The following is a 15,474-nucleotide window of genomic DNA, read 5'->3' on the forward strand; positions in this document are numbered from 1 at the left end:
TAAGAAATTCGGACCACCCACGAGGCTTCCGTACTCACTCGCTTCAGGCTTGCCAATGTTCCGCGGGCGCTAGGCCTCGCTCTCCCAGGATGCAGACCACGTGGCTCTCGTGTTGACGAGTGTACTTCAAAACACTCGCGAAAAGGCTTAGCATGTTGAAAAGTTCAAACACGCTACAGCAACCGTCGCCTCGCTCAAAAAAGCACACCGCCGACACTAGCGATCAAAATCCACGCTAGGACTACGCTTCGGTTGACACATCTCGAACCGAGCAAAACTGTTAAATTATCGTCCGATGCCCCAAGAGGCCCCACGTTGGGCGCCAGATGTGTGGACTCACACATGCTCTTGGGACAAAGGAACGACAACACAGTATAGTGCAGACAATCAAAAGGGCATTTATTGCACCTTTCATACACTAATACATACTAGCCGAATTGCTACCTATAGAGCATTCACATGGGCGCGCGACAAATCAAGTAAGTCCGACTCACCGCGACCCGATAGCGAGCGAATACGTTCGCCCCATGCTATGACACCATCGCCTAGTCGTTCACGTGTACGGTCACGCGAACGGTGGCGCGCTCTAACGATCCGTGTTCGTCCATACCGGTGTCCTGCTCTTAGCCTCGCGCGACGGTCGCGCGAAGCGGGCCGGCGCACGCGCGAAGCGTTCGTGCGTGTTGGCCGCCGATCCCCAGCCAAAGAGAGAGCGCATTCGACCTTTTTTTTCCCAAGTTACCCCGCCGTTCGGTGGCGTTAGCATCGCGACACTCGCGCTATCTCTCGCAATGCGCCGCAACCACCACGACCGCCGTCGGCACTTAGCTACGCGGTGAAGCCGGATTACAGGAGACGCGCGAGAGTCGCGCATCCCCACAATAGGTTCCTGTCTTGCCTTGTTTGGGGCATCGTCACAGCAGAAATCAAGTGTGTGATGGTGGTATTGAACCAGGGTCATCCAGTGCAGCAACCATAGGTTATATTAACTCTATGAGACTATCTACTCATTGGGCAACATACGCTCCCCCCCCCCCCCCCCATCCGTGTCTTGAGAGAATAATAACCTTACCACTCTCCTTCCCTCGTTTCAAGCTAGCGCTTTGAGGCGATAGTCGCATAGAAATTATTTCCTTGTAAAAGCGAGAGCGTGCCAGTTTCGCCAATTTTTGCAGTGCTGACGTGGTCCCCGGGACCCGTACTTCAGTCCTTAATACAAAAATAGCCAAAATATAGCCATGAAGCCAACTTGGAATTTTCGACGCCAAGCCGCGTAAAAAGTAGCCCAATTTGGCTATTAATAGCCCAATCTGGCAACCCTACCTTTTTCTCCCAAGTTACCCCGCCCCTCGTGGCAGTTCAGCTCGCGCCCTTAAAATGATTTGTGACATCGGCCCAATTCGTATCGGAACAAGTTGCAACGTTCCTTGCCGTTGTCATCGCTCACGCGCTCGCATCACAGTCATAACTGCTCGCATTAGGCGGATACGTTGCGCCATCTGGTAACACTTTGCCGAACTCCAGACGTAACCGGCCTAGATAGCCAGCTATATGCAAAATAATACGCATAACATTAATTGCCACAGTGCGCGGAATCTGCATAATTTTTGTTTTTGACAGTTAAATACTGGGGAATTAAGGCAGTGTTGCTATATACTTAGCATAAAGAAGATAACAAATCGATTGATTTACACATTTGTGTTTGCACAATACTAAATGCACAATACCAGTAGCGCACCCAGAATCTCTGCCAGGGGGGGTTGACAGTTTGCCAATACCATCTAAACAGCACTAATTTCGATTTCTTCACGGGAAATTGTCAAAAAATGCGCTTTTTGCGAGTGTGCAGACGATTGCGCGTCTTACATCTTAGTTGCAGCACTCAAATGCCTAAGGAAAGAAAAGGGGTTAAACAAAAGGGGGGGTTAAGTCGGCCTCAGGGGGGGGGGGTTACAACCCCCGAATCCCCCCCCCCCCCCCGTCGGTGCGCCACTGCACAATACTAAATACTTCATACATCACATCATCACATTCAACCTTTGATGTGGGTACTTGAATTAAAATCTTTCCCATGCTATAGCTGGAACGTTGCTTTTGGAAAGCGACCTTTCCAGCGCTAATTGATAGGACAATGAAACCGCGCATATGACGTCAACAGGCGCCAGCTCCCAAGTGAAGCGGTTTGAAGTCGGCGTTTGTGTACGTCGTATATGTGGGCCTCTGTCGCGCTCATTTTTCATGCTGCAACTCGATTTTCAAAAACTTCATGAAGGTTGAGCAGACAAGCTCTTCACAAGTGAAATGTATTGTTCTTAAGTATAATGATTTTTTTTCGTGACTGCTTTGAGTGCCGAAGCTTATCTTTAAAGTCAGCGCATGACATTTTTGTGATATATTTTGGCAGTGCAGAACCCCGCAGAAACGATCTGCGTGTGTAAAAAATGAAAAACCGTTGGTTCCTTAGGACACCAGGAAAAAACCTGCTTACGTATATATCAATGCGCGCAGAAACATTACTGACATTGTACTGTCTCTGCAACTGCAGGTTCTACTGGCGCCGCACTTCGGCCATCCTGGGGCACAGCGAGGCGACAGTTATGTGGGAAATCCCGCAAGATGCGGCACCTGGTGTTTACAGGATCCGGCACTTCGGTCACAGCAAGAACATTTTGCAGGTGGTTACCCCTTACGAGGGCAGCAGTAGTCGTTTCAAAGTGAACCCCTAGCATCCGGCCAGGAAGAAGCGGAAAAACAGTTGCGCAGGAAGTCGTCGCGGTGCCGCTCCTTGTACACAAAATTGCTCAATTGAAGCGCGACGCCGCCGACTGTCCCGGTCCCTGCGCAACTCTTTCTGCTCAGCGCCTTCGGAGCGCATTCCTGCCCGCCTACTGAATATCAAATGCTGCAAGCATTACTTGTCATCCTTCGACGTCGGTGGCCCACGGTCTTCGACATCGAACCACAGACGGAAGCCGCCGGAGTTCACTGGTGTGAGCAGCGCTCATTCGTCGTCGTGGGATCAAGCACTCATCGAGCCTACGGCTGCAAAAACTGAGGAGAAGCAACTTGACTCCGCCTCGCGCAAAGGATCGCAATATGCTCGCAATGCTGCTCAAATGAACTCATCTGACAGTGTCATCCATCACACGTACCATCACTCGCCAAGTGACAATAATGGTGGGCAATTATCATCGTCTTCCGATCACTTTCCACATCATTCATCGCAGAAGAATAGTCATCGCAAGGTTGCCTCGCCGTCTATGAATAATGGGAATAATTATGGTAATGGTGGCACTGCGGGAGGCCGCGCACCAAGTGTCAGCGGCAAAAAGCAAAAGTACACTTTCACGTCCGGGGAAGCACCTGCTACAGTACCTTGGGGCGTGTCAAGCGGCTACCACACGCGTCCCTCTATTCGGTTCAGTGCTCGGCACCAGCTTCCCTCACCTGCGGAGCGTCGCCAAGTCTTGTCCGCTCTGATTAAGCACCCGCTTCACATATTCAGCTATCGCGATCGGAAGCTGCCGTTTCATCTGCGAAACCGCCACCGTGTTGCCTCAAACATCCAAGACACTCTTCGCGCCTTGTCCTCGACCCGTCACCATTGGACAGATCGGGACGACGTGAGGCTGGACTTCTCCGCTTCAGAGCGCAGACGCTCCATCGTCCGACTTCCCGCCTCTCAAAGAGCAGTGGCCATGGGACGAGAAGTGCTGGCACGGCGTCTAGCGCATGGGCGTTTGCCAGCAACGCTTGACAAACTCCGAATGTTTCATAGGATTCAGGGTATATCACTTTCTCTCGCAGACGGCCAGCGCCCATGAACCACGGTAAAAAGTAATGGACCGCGGTTTTTCGAAGCTACGGCCGGGAAGCTTCGAAAACGTCAAAGCGGCTGTATTGCATGTGATTTTTTTTCTGAGCCACCTTGCATCGCTAGTTATCTGGTCACGGTACAAAGGCTGGAACGAGATGATCTATAGTATGCTGCCAAATATATTATTTTTATTTTTGCCATTTTCTTCCGCAAATAGAGTTTAGCTCTTACCTAAGGTGTGAGGATTACCATGGCTCGTGTAAGGTCGCCTTGAAGCCCCATCGTTATTCTTGATTTAGAGAGTAACTTCGAGCGGAATGAGAGAGAGGGTAAGAAACGTGTTAGAGCTAGCGAGAGCTCTCTGTCCACGAGAGTGATCTAATGAGCGCTCTCCGTTCGCTTGTATGTATTTTTTTCCGTGCAGGTAGCTCAAGCTTACCTCACCTTACCGTATACTGACATTTTCATGTAAGAAGCCGCTTGATGCTTTGCTTTTCACCACAGCCTCAATTTTAGGTTGATCTCGCTTTTGGACAAATGCAACTTTTCTGGCATTATTATTTCACTTGTATAGTAGCAGGTAGAATAATTCAAAGCGGGATGTTTCCATGCACGCTCACGCTTTTGGCTTTTTTTTTCTGTACAACTTAAAGCGAACTGAAGTTAAGTATTCTGCATGACACCCCTGACAACTAAAGTCCTTTGAAGTAAACCACTTTACGTTAAACCACTTTCCACTTTCCTTGTGAAAATGAGTTCCGCCGCTGACGCGCGGTACAGCGCAGCAAAACGCATGGCGCTACTTTTTAAACTGAAACTGACAAAACGTTAAAAAAATTGTGTATCTAGTCAGTGCAAAGTAAATAGAAAAATGGGTTAACTAATTTTAGTCTTCTCACAGCATTATGACAGTTTTAAGGTTAGCCTCGCCTACGGCCCGGAACTGCCAATGCAACCATACGAATCATGCTCCCCCATGTATGCCGAATGCGGACGAAGCCTATAGCGTGACGAAGCTGCCAACGTCCAATATGACTCGACGGTGGCGATAATAATTGTGGCAACAGCTATGACTGTTTGAGAGCATCACTGTAGTAAAAATTCACTGCTAGACGAATTGCTTCACTGATAAGCATAAAATGTTTTTTTTTTTTCAAGCACTAAAACAATAAATAAGGCACCATTTCTCACGACGTTACACCCTTAAGCCCATAAATGAGTTCGTATATCTCCCTTTCCGCAAGGGGCCTTTACAAAGAAGGACATACTCATTTGTAGTGTGTCACCCTGCGTTAACGCCTGTCCAGTAGATGTTCCCTAGTTCAAAGGCCTTTGGCGGGCTCTTGTGTCAGGAGTATGAGTTGTCATTCGGTTCTGACTTCCTACTGACTTACTTTTGTTTATAATGTGACGGAGAAGTACTGGCTCCTATTGTGAAAGGTGGTCGTGAAGTTTATTCGCTAAATCATGGTAGAGTTTTACTTAATCATCTGAATGTTGCTAAACTTTAACAAGAATTAGCAGTTAATATCTAATCTTTTACATGACAAGCTCAGTACTTAACAAAGGCAGTTCTTGGCATGGAAGACGAGTGAATAAATTGTGAGTTGTGCTTATACCGTTCTCTTCCTGACGCCATGCTATGATTCCTGCTTTAACGATGGGTCGACTACCGTTTGCATTCCTACTTGCCATTATAATGTGCCATTGGTTGCACTGCCATCTAACGCCACGTAGCTTTTTTTTTTTTTCGTGACTTGATGAACTGACGCCGATATTGATACGTTTGCAATAGGCATTGATCACGTGTTAGCGGAAAATCTAACGGCTTTAAATTTAACGTTATTTTAAAACTCGCAGCTTACAGCAGGGTGACTCGGGATTATGAGAAAGATATGGCTAAGATTCCACGCTTCTCCGGCGTATGCAATCATTGCCGTTCGTTATATAAAACATGCGTTGTATGTGTAATCATATGCAGACCTGTATGGTCTCGATATGAGACTGGCAGTATTGTAAATAAATAAATAAAAATTCCACTTGGTACGACCATTGGTAATCCTTAAATTACTTCACGTGAGTCAAAGTATAAACAGATATCTTCGAAAATTATAGATATGATTAATTCATTTTTATACTATGATACCTGAAAAGATGTCACCGAATATTTTTTGCTTCAGTGTCACGTATATAGAAGCGGAGAAAAGTAAAATTTACTTTTAGTCGAAAGTCCTTGTAGTGTGTGACAAAAGCGTTGTGTGCCAAAGGCACATTGTTGTCCCCCGCACCCCGTGTTCTTATTATCCTTAAAGATTACTTGCAACACGGGTTTTGTCAGCAATTGTCGTTACGGCTATTTTAAGGGTGAAAAATAAACTTACGTACGCGCTAGCCCTAACTTAACCAGGTGCACCGGGGTCATAACGGTGGTATACCACCGATATGAACACGTATACGTGGTGGTTATTGCAAAACTGATGTGGGGAAACCCACTGGGCTCGAAACCCACTATGTCTGTGATTGTGTTTGTGTGCAATCTTCGTTGCCGATCTGCTTCTATCAGCCCAAGAAAACATTAGTAAGGATCGAATATCTTTGGGAAACAAAAAAAGTTATTTCTAATCGGTTTATTTTTTGTTTAAACGCTCTGCGTCCTTACTATTAATTGTGCATACGCGCTAACGTATACAATGCGCAATAGGCGTTCGGAAAAGGACCTTGAAACATTTATCTCCTCTGGGGTAACGTGCAAAATGATGTTAACATGCCGGCAGTGAGCAATAGTACATTGGGTCTAGTGCTTATTCTGCGAACACGAAAGAAGCGGAGCGAACGATGTCCGCCTGCCATTTAATTTGGCATGGACACTATGGGTATACAATGGCAAACAGACGCATGCTACTGTGATTCTCGTAAGATTAATCTCCAACGCTTGTTTGAAACAGGTGGACGCAAGCGGTACAAACGTATGTATGCATACGCGCAGTTGGGCATTTATATGATAGTGTATCATGATCTGGCAAAAAACAGCAACAAAAGACGTACCTTTATTACTGAAAGCGCGATGATGATGGCAGAAGCGAAGTTTCCTATGTCGGGTCATAAGTATACAGGGTGTGTTATGCGAGAGGTGTTTTATAGCCCACTGCAACAGCACGATATATCATCGCTAACGACGACATTGTAAAAAGTTAAAGTTGGTGTCTGTTGTTTTAGAAATGCAAGCGATTGCTGGAGGTCGTGCTGGCATAAAAAAGAAGAAAAAAACGAAATAACGCGCGCGCCGACGGGGCCTACTTAGGCAACAATCGAAGCTCCTGCAAAGTGCTTCCTTGTGTTGTTTTTTTGTTCGCTTCGCCAGTGATAGGCTTGCAAGGACTGCTTTCATTATGTTCGGTTGACAAGGGATAAAGCTCACTTCATAAAATGTCGTAATGCAGCTAGGTAACAAAGCTAATAACACCTCTTTCAACATCGCTGTGGTCCTTTCTTCTCGGACCTGTGATGCAGACGGTTCCTTGGCTCCCGCCTCAGGTCAGTGATGAATGGACGGACCTTCCAGTTCAGTAAAATTCTCTGCGGGAGCGTATCGTGTTTCTTATACAGAACCCTTTACTTTATCTTTATTTCTCTCAGTGCATTACGATTTAATTTATAACAAGAAACGAATTACTGTCAATGAGATCTCGCGAAATCTTATCCGAAACTGTCGCATAGATGCAACTAATTAGTCTTTTGTAAAATACAGCCGAGATTTGTTTTATATATATATATATATACTGTAAGTACCTTTGTTGTACTCGCTAGGCGAATTTCGCCTTTGCAACGCTCCATTCTTGTAATGTCGACGTTCAAGGCAGTGCTGCATTTAGGATTCTAAGTATTCATCCAGCAGTTTCTCTAATGGATAACCCAATAACTAGGATGAGTCAGCTAAAGCTTTATTGCCAAACTTACGTCAAATGTTGGGATTGAAGAGTTTGGGCAATCATTATCCAAGACCAGCGCTATTGCAACATAAAAGAAGGAGCCCGTGTTCCTAGGCCTTGAATGCCAAAACCCATTCGAGTTCCCCTGACAATGCAATTTAGAGGACATAGTTCACTATGCGACTTTCGCCCTACCACCCCCCCCCCCTCCCCTATTTAACGTGACCGCTGCTGCGTTTGTGTCATCGTACTCCTAATGGTACCCTGAGTTCACATTGCACATGTGCATGGAAAGGCCGCAGCGACCTCTGTTTACATGATGCTGAGCAAGTGCTTATGTAACAACGGTGACAGATATGCGTGAAGTTTAACATCTGGCTGATCTTCACTATATGTGCACCGTACTTAAACCTTGCGGGCAGCCCGCCGGTACATTGTAATCAGTTCAGGTGCTCGGGATGGTACGGCGTCGCGCGCCAGTATTCACACGTCGGCATTTCCTTGTCGCATCGATGCTGAAACATTTCTGCACCATATGTTTTAGTGATATTGGTCGATAGGCGATATTGAAGTGTGTTCTCTGTATGACAATTTTGTGAAATGGGCTCGTTTCCTAACTACGGCCTTGAACACTGTAATAGACGCATATGATGCAAAGCAAGCGAGAGAAAGTTGACGCATTCAAGCTAATTATCACACTTGCACTGTACTTAATGTTTATTACTAATGTCCGCCTAACCAATAACAGTTCCACTGCGGTGACGATGAAATTTTCGCAGCCGCTAAGTATTCAAGAATGTATCTGCATTTGCTAAATGTTCACCTTTACGAAAGCTTCAAAATGAGTGAGAGCGCGGCTAGAAAGCTTTGTTTCCTGAGACAGTTGGGTCTCGAGAATAAACTGAGCATCGACCGATGCGTTGACAAAAGAAGCTTCAAGGATAAGTGTATAATTAGGTTCAAGTATTGTCTGTGTACACATACTCTGAACAATAGTTACTTGTAAATATATGTGCATCGAAGCTTCCTTCTTGAAAGTCTAAAGTAATCATTGCAAGAACAAAGTATAGGACTAGTTTCAGTTGTTTCTGTGTTGCCGTATGTATAACCAAAGCATATGTGCTAACTGCTTTCGCAGTAAACACTGTGAGCTAAGTCTAGCTCTTCTGGGTATGCTGGCGCTACTGTGCTGATGGTTCAGTAGTGTGCTTGTATATTTTTGATGAATTGTGCATATATTTCTGACCGTGCAAGGGTGCCGGCTTTTACATTCGAGCAGTTTATATTTTCTTGGCTTTGTAATCTGTGCTGTGCGCAGGAAAAGGAAAAAGCCACTGTTATTTTTGTTTTCAAATAAAAGAACAAAAAAAGGAAACATGCCTGCTACAATCTGGTCATCAGTGGGCGTGTTTTTCCTTGATGTGTGTCGTTTTTTTTTTTCTTTGAGCGGCCGTATTCAGTATCCGGATCTTCCTGGTGCGTGAGCTCGCTTCCTGGTCCGGTTAATGCCACGAAGAGTTTTTCTGCACGGTACAGCAAACACTTTCAGGTGACATGTGTCGCCTCTGAGTACTTACAACGTCCTAGTTGAGCTTCGAGCGTAGCACCCATCCTTTGTCACCGGCCGTGAAGAAACGGCAGAACATTCAGCGCTACACTTGTTGTGCCTGTGTATCTCTTATGAGGAGTTTTACTTTCGTGCAAGAAAGCGTTGATTTCGCATATCTGAACGTGTGTACGTGTATAAGTATCTGCTATGCAAGTTAACATTGCGGGGCGTATACTGTTGCTCATTACTCGGAAAGCAACACTTGTACCTGCTTATTATATTGTGTCGATGCACTGTGAATCAATTGCTATGTTTCTGTCGCGAATTACCGCTCTGTTATGGCTGTTCATGAGGTGTGACCCACGCATGTTAGCGTAAACATGTGGACCCTGTGATCCCTAATGAGTGAACTGAAGTGTATATGTTCAATTGTTAGAGGCGGATATTGCGTGTGTGTTTAACCGACCGCTTATTTCTATCGAATTTTTTAAAGGGAGCCTGGTATCAATAAAGCATATATTTTGTTTTTGTTATAACTGTGTTGCGTTGCATGCTTGTATTATTATAACTTGTCGAAATCGTATACCGACGCCGCTTAGGGCGAGAACGATTTCAACAACCGCATCAAGCGTGAAGTGCTCCAATAGACGTGTGTCTCAGTGTGTTATTTTGCATCAAGGTGAAAGCAAGAAGCTCCTCGTTTCGCAACGGGCGTCATTGTTGAAGATCGTAGGCATAGGTTCAACACGAACCAAGACGACGCAGCCTCTGCGACAGCTAACTATCCGTGCACTTTCGGAACAACTATATATACGAGTGGTCTGAATGACGTCAAATGGGTTACTTTTGGAAATTCTGAAGCCATCGTAAGCATAAAATGCCTCGTTTGTTGCGTCGCGAGCACGCGTACAGCTGACCGCACAAGTTTTCGACGCACGAAATTGGCGACCAAGTTACATTTTCTTGCGACTTCGTCGCACAGCCTGAAGTTTATAGGTAAGCAGTGTGGTAGTTGAGCGAGGAAGTATCCACTACATCTTTCGAGTTGCGAATGGGTGCATTGGTTGCGAAGAAATTTCGCTTTTTCTTGAATACCATGCTCCGAAAAAGTTTACAGTTGAGTGTATCTATACTTCCCATTATCCGCAGCATGTTCAACAGCACTCGGATAGGTGTGGGTGCAGAACTTGTCGCAAACAGAAATCCCGCAGATGATCGCTTCCCACGTCGCTATATTGAGCTTCAGCGTAACCTACTCCTTGACTCGCCATGCTGCGCCGCATGAGTGTCACGACCGTGCCGTGTAGATCAAAGTCCCAGCAGCGCTGTGCAAACGCTGTGTTCTTATAGTGCACTGTCGTATTAAAAGTAGTTTCCAGTGAACCAAACATAAAGGTACCCAAGTAGCTTACGTTTTGTTCAAGATTACACGTACACAAAGCAGTTCAGTTCAGTTTTTAATTCCTTTAGGGACATATTTCTAAGGGTATTACGTAGGGGGTCTATCTGGGCTTCACATGCAGTCTTTATGGAGAGTCCTGGTTAGCTTGTCAGACACAGATATCGCTAACACATTTAGTGAAAATGTCCCAGGCAGCACACCAGCAATGGTCCAATGCATGGTCCAATTCTCGCAGAAATTGGTACCAGTCTTTAACCAATGCTGGCATATTGGCAAAGTGCAACCCAATCCAAGGCTGGCCCTGAGTTGAAACCAAGATAGGCCGAATAATATGCCAATGCAGCAGCCATTGTTTTCCTAGCGTAGTACCAGCGATGAGCCATTTCGTTGCCATTATTAATGCCAGCTTTCGGCCACTCCCCCTTGCATGACGAATCTCGTAAATATGCTGGCTGTAGACATTGCAGCCATTACCGCGAGCGTTTTGCTAGTGGCATTTTTTAGAGCAATTGTCCCCATATTGGCTATATCAATTGTCGCTAGGAAAACGCTATATAAATATATTAGGTCAAGAATCAGAAGTCCTCTACACATGCAAATAATCATAAAAGAATACTGAAAGACAATTTTATAACTGTTTATTTACAAATAAATAAGCACAAACAGGCATTTTCCGTCGACCTAAATGGGTGACGCTGGGTTGTGTTAAAACAGTTTATTTGCAAACAAGTGCCAAATAGCCATCTCTCGTGAAGCTAGGTGGATGACGGTGGATTAGGCAGAGCCCTGAGGATAGGAATTAGGCAAGGTGCCGTGGACGGTGAGCTGGCCAGGGCTTTCAGGGCAGGGAGCTGACGTGGGTAGGCTGGTTGGCCAGCGCTCGGAATACGGCGGGCTGGTCAGGCCCCTGAGAACCGCAATAATGCAGTGGTCTCATTGCATTTGCTGCCACCTCCCACAAGGACTTCCCCCTTATTTGGAGAGATGCTTGCGCTGGAAAATAAAAACATATTATCAGAGATTACGGAATGACAAATGTATGTGGCAATGTTTTCTTGTGGGCAAATCACCATACTGCAAGAATAGAATTGAAGCTAAGCATTTCGACACAATTACCTGTCTGGTTAGGAAAATAATTAGGACTTTGAGAGTGACTCCAACCAAATAAGATAATTTATTATCATGATGTTTCGGGGTCCATTCGGCTCCTTCTTCAGGGGGTATTCTTCGGAGCTGGCTGTGTGTAGCTTTTAAAAAATATCCTTTGTAAAAAAAGGAGGGGGGGGGGGGAGAGAGCGGACGGTGGGGAGACACTTGATAGGGCACCTTTTCTTGACAGACGGGTGGGGTGGCGTCGGAGTTGCTGGCGGGGATGACTGATGCGGGGGGCGCTTGACCCCCGGGAATGCCGTAGAAGGGGGGTAACTGAAGTTTGAGCAGAGAGTTCGAAGGAGTTAGTAAATTTTACGGCAAAAAATTGAGGCAACATTATTTAATATTCCAACATATATGACATCTTTCGTAGAAGATGTTAGGAGAAAAGCTTTACAACAAACAAAATACTCAGGATCCGTCCGTCTTGTTTACACCCCACACATAGTCAACGTAGCACTTCAAAATTAAAGAAGTGCAACAAAACTTATTACAGCATAAAATGCCTAGTTTCTAATAGTTTAGATACAATGCGGCCTTCGTGCAAAATTTTACATGTGAAATTCGACAAGTTACGTCAGGAAGCACTACCTAAAATAGGAATTTATAGCACGGAAAGAAAAAAAAAATACTGCCGCGTTCGCTTGCGGGAAATGACACTTACCGAGAACAGTGAGAACAAGCCCAGTTCCTCGGATTGACTAGCAGGATCAGGCAGCAGCCGTAGCATGATAAAATCAAAGTCCTGGAATTTGGGTGAAATTTACGAACAGGGATTAACACATGTTCTACGCTGGGCACTGTTCAAAGGCTGTTAATAAAATAAGTTAGGCAATTACAGGCACTCTACATTAGTGAGGGCTGTTTCAGTAGAATATATATCGCGTGATAATGCTTCGGTTGGCAGCAGTTTATAGCATTCATCGTAATACAGTATAAAAGAATTATCAATCTAGCTCACAGCGCTTCTGTTCAGTAAACGTTGATTGATATACACTATAAATGTATCATCGCCTAAATTCACGTGGGAAAAAAATAAATAAAACAAGATAGCACATTTAAATTATTCTTATGGCTCTGCGCTCACTTACTGCGATAGCAGCATTTTGTAGCAGTGAGGACCACCATTTTATATATATATATATATATATATATATATATATATATATATATATATAGATGTAGAGCCTTGGAGTTACTGGCACACCACCATTTTACTTTCAATTGTCAGCTTTTTCCTGAAATAATTGCGTTCCCCCACTACGGGGAGCTCGACAACGGTCTAACAGTTTAATGAAAATGTATTCGTGTAAATAAATGGCATTGGAAAATATATAATCACATGTGAAATGTAATCATTACACATAAATAGCTGTTTTAAATTTTTAGTCAACCTAAATTTATAATCCACACATCACTGCCCCAAGATTATAGCAGGCAAACGCAACATAACATTGTAATCGCCATGACACACCGTGCTCCAAGGCCAGTCCCAAATCGACAAATCGATGCAGTGCAGAGCAACGTTAAGGAAGCAACAAAGCTATAATAAATGGTAAAACTTCAACAGTAATATGCACACAAATCGTGGAATTAAAGTGCCAAGAAAAAGCGCTTAGGTAGCCGGACATAATTTTTAAGGCAACATGTAGTATCCTGAAATTTACTTCATTGAAACAATCTGGCTTGTAAAACACACAACTCAATGCGCCATTTCCTAATTTACTCCATCTAGCACCTTATAAAATTAGCAGCATGCGCAAAATAAATGCACTCACCGCTGTAAGATCCACGTTCCTGCGTTTCCGAGTTCATTCCAAATCGAAGACTGTTGCCGCCAGCGTCGACTTTTTTTTCTTGTTTCATTAGTTGTAATACTCGCAAAACTCCGCTTCAACTTTGCTGCATATTTTAAGATGTAGGCCTTGCAGTAGGAATGACGACCGCAAGCGAGCATTTTTTCATGATACCAGTGCGCTGACAAGTACGGGCAAGTCTGCAAGCAGTCACGCCACCCGTCAGTATGCGAGCTATGCATAGAAGGAAAGGGTACGAGGAAAGTTGTCGCAGTTTCACCTGAAAGGTGAAGCATCAATTGCGATAGCAAATTTGTAGAGAGCTATACAGAGTAATGATGTTAGCTTTATCAGCTGTATAAACTTGGACATGCAGCAGCACCGGCAACGCGCAGAACTGTTGTCGACGCCGTCGGCGTTTTGCCCGCGTTCGCTCAAAATGCGTGCGGCGTTGGTGACTGTTGCCGGAGCCTCTGATATAAATAGGCACTTGGTGCCGCAGCTAAACGTCGCCTCCCTTCCCTCCCCCTAACCCCCCTTCCCACGGCCTCTCGCGCATCGGAAGAAGGCGCGTTTGCTCTACATATATGGTGATTGTAAAGGAGGAAAGAGACGCCTACTTTTGCAGCCCTTAAGGAAGCACGGCGCAGAACGCGCGTTTGTTCTCCGCCGTGCGTTCACTCCCCGTGAAAGAGCGCGTCCCTCGCGCCCTTTCACTCGCACATACAGCGTTCAGCGGCGCGCGGTCACGATTTCATCTCCATTGACGTCATACGGAACCTCACGGCGACGGCGACGGCGACGCCGACGGCAGAAATCTGCTTTTGAGTGTCCATATAATTGCTATCGCAATAAAAGGGTGAATGAAGAAAGCGCCGTAAACACCACACTATCCCCCTCATGACGTAGACACACCACGAACTTCGGGCGGCAGCGACGGAGGGAGACAAGGGGGACAATAGGTCCAATAATTCCAGCCTCAATGAACGGCAGTGCTAATATTGTTTACTGCATGTGCAAAGAGGGCCAGCGTTGGATCCCTAAAAGAATAGTCCAGCCAATATTCGATCCACGCTGTTAATCTTAGGCCATGATTCGGCCAGGAATCAGAACGGCACAGCCCATATTGGAACCACGCTGTTAACCTTAGGCCATCATTCGGCCAGGAAGTGCCAATAGGTATCGAACGTTGGTCCGAGCTGACGTGCCGCCTGGGGTGTTAACTAGTCTTCTAGTCTTGGTAAAGCAATTTTCCTAATTGATTTCTTCCATCACGTTGTAATCTCGTTCAAGTTTCTATGTATCACTCATTGTGTGCAATCCTGTCAAAGACACTTGAAGGCATACATTAACAGTGAGAGAAGTGGTAATTGCGGAAAGTCGAGGACCTCCGGCCGAGCCGCACAACGGCGAAGGGGTGGGGAGGCCGTCAGTGGTTTATACAAACACCCCCTCCCAGAGGGCGTCTTCACTCTTGGTGCCTGAAAACACCCCAACACCACTACCTCAAGAAATTTTTTTTTCCACATCGACACCCCCTATACCCCCAAGCTCTTGTCCTCCGAAATCGTGAATACCATCCCATTAAAGGCAACGAAGTAGTTAATCTCCAACATTTTCGCTTTTAAGTTTATTAACGGCACTTATACGTAATCTGAACACAGAAACTACGTCAGGTATTGCAGATACACCCGCTGGTGCTACAAAACTATTGCTTTGTACGGTCTGAGGTAAAGATTGCCAATGATTTTCTTTAAGGGTCTTGTAAAAAACTGCGCCTGCAGCGAGCCTGCATCTGCCTCCTTCTGTGAGAGGGACTGCCTACATTA

General features: G+C 45.4%; 1 protein-coding gene across 1 annotated transcript in view; it reads left to right on the forward strand.

The window, feature by feature from the left end:
* Nucleotides 1-9,834, forward strand: part of LOC119436232 (neutral ceramidase) — a 124,918-nt gene extending 115,084 nt beyond the window's left edge. Inside the window, exon 18 of the mRNA XM_037703026.2 lies at nt 2,546-9,834. Coding sequence (XP_037558954.1) covers nt 2,546-2,726 — 181 coding nt within the window. The 3' untranslated portion in view covers nt 2,727-9,834. The remainder of the gene's footprint in view (nt 1-2,545) is intronic.
* The last annotated feature ends 5,640 nt before the right edge of the window (nt 9,835-15,474 follow it).

The sequence above is a fragment of the Dermacentor silvarum genome, chromosome 1 (assembly GCF_013339745.2).
Source record: "Dermacentor silvarum isolate Dsil-2018 chromosome 1, BIME_Dsil_1.4, whole genome shotgun sequence".
Lineage (NCBI taxonomy): Eukaryota > Metazoa > Arthropoda > Arachnida > Ixodida > Ixodidae > Dermacentor > Dermacentor silvarum.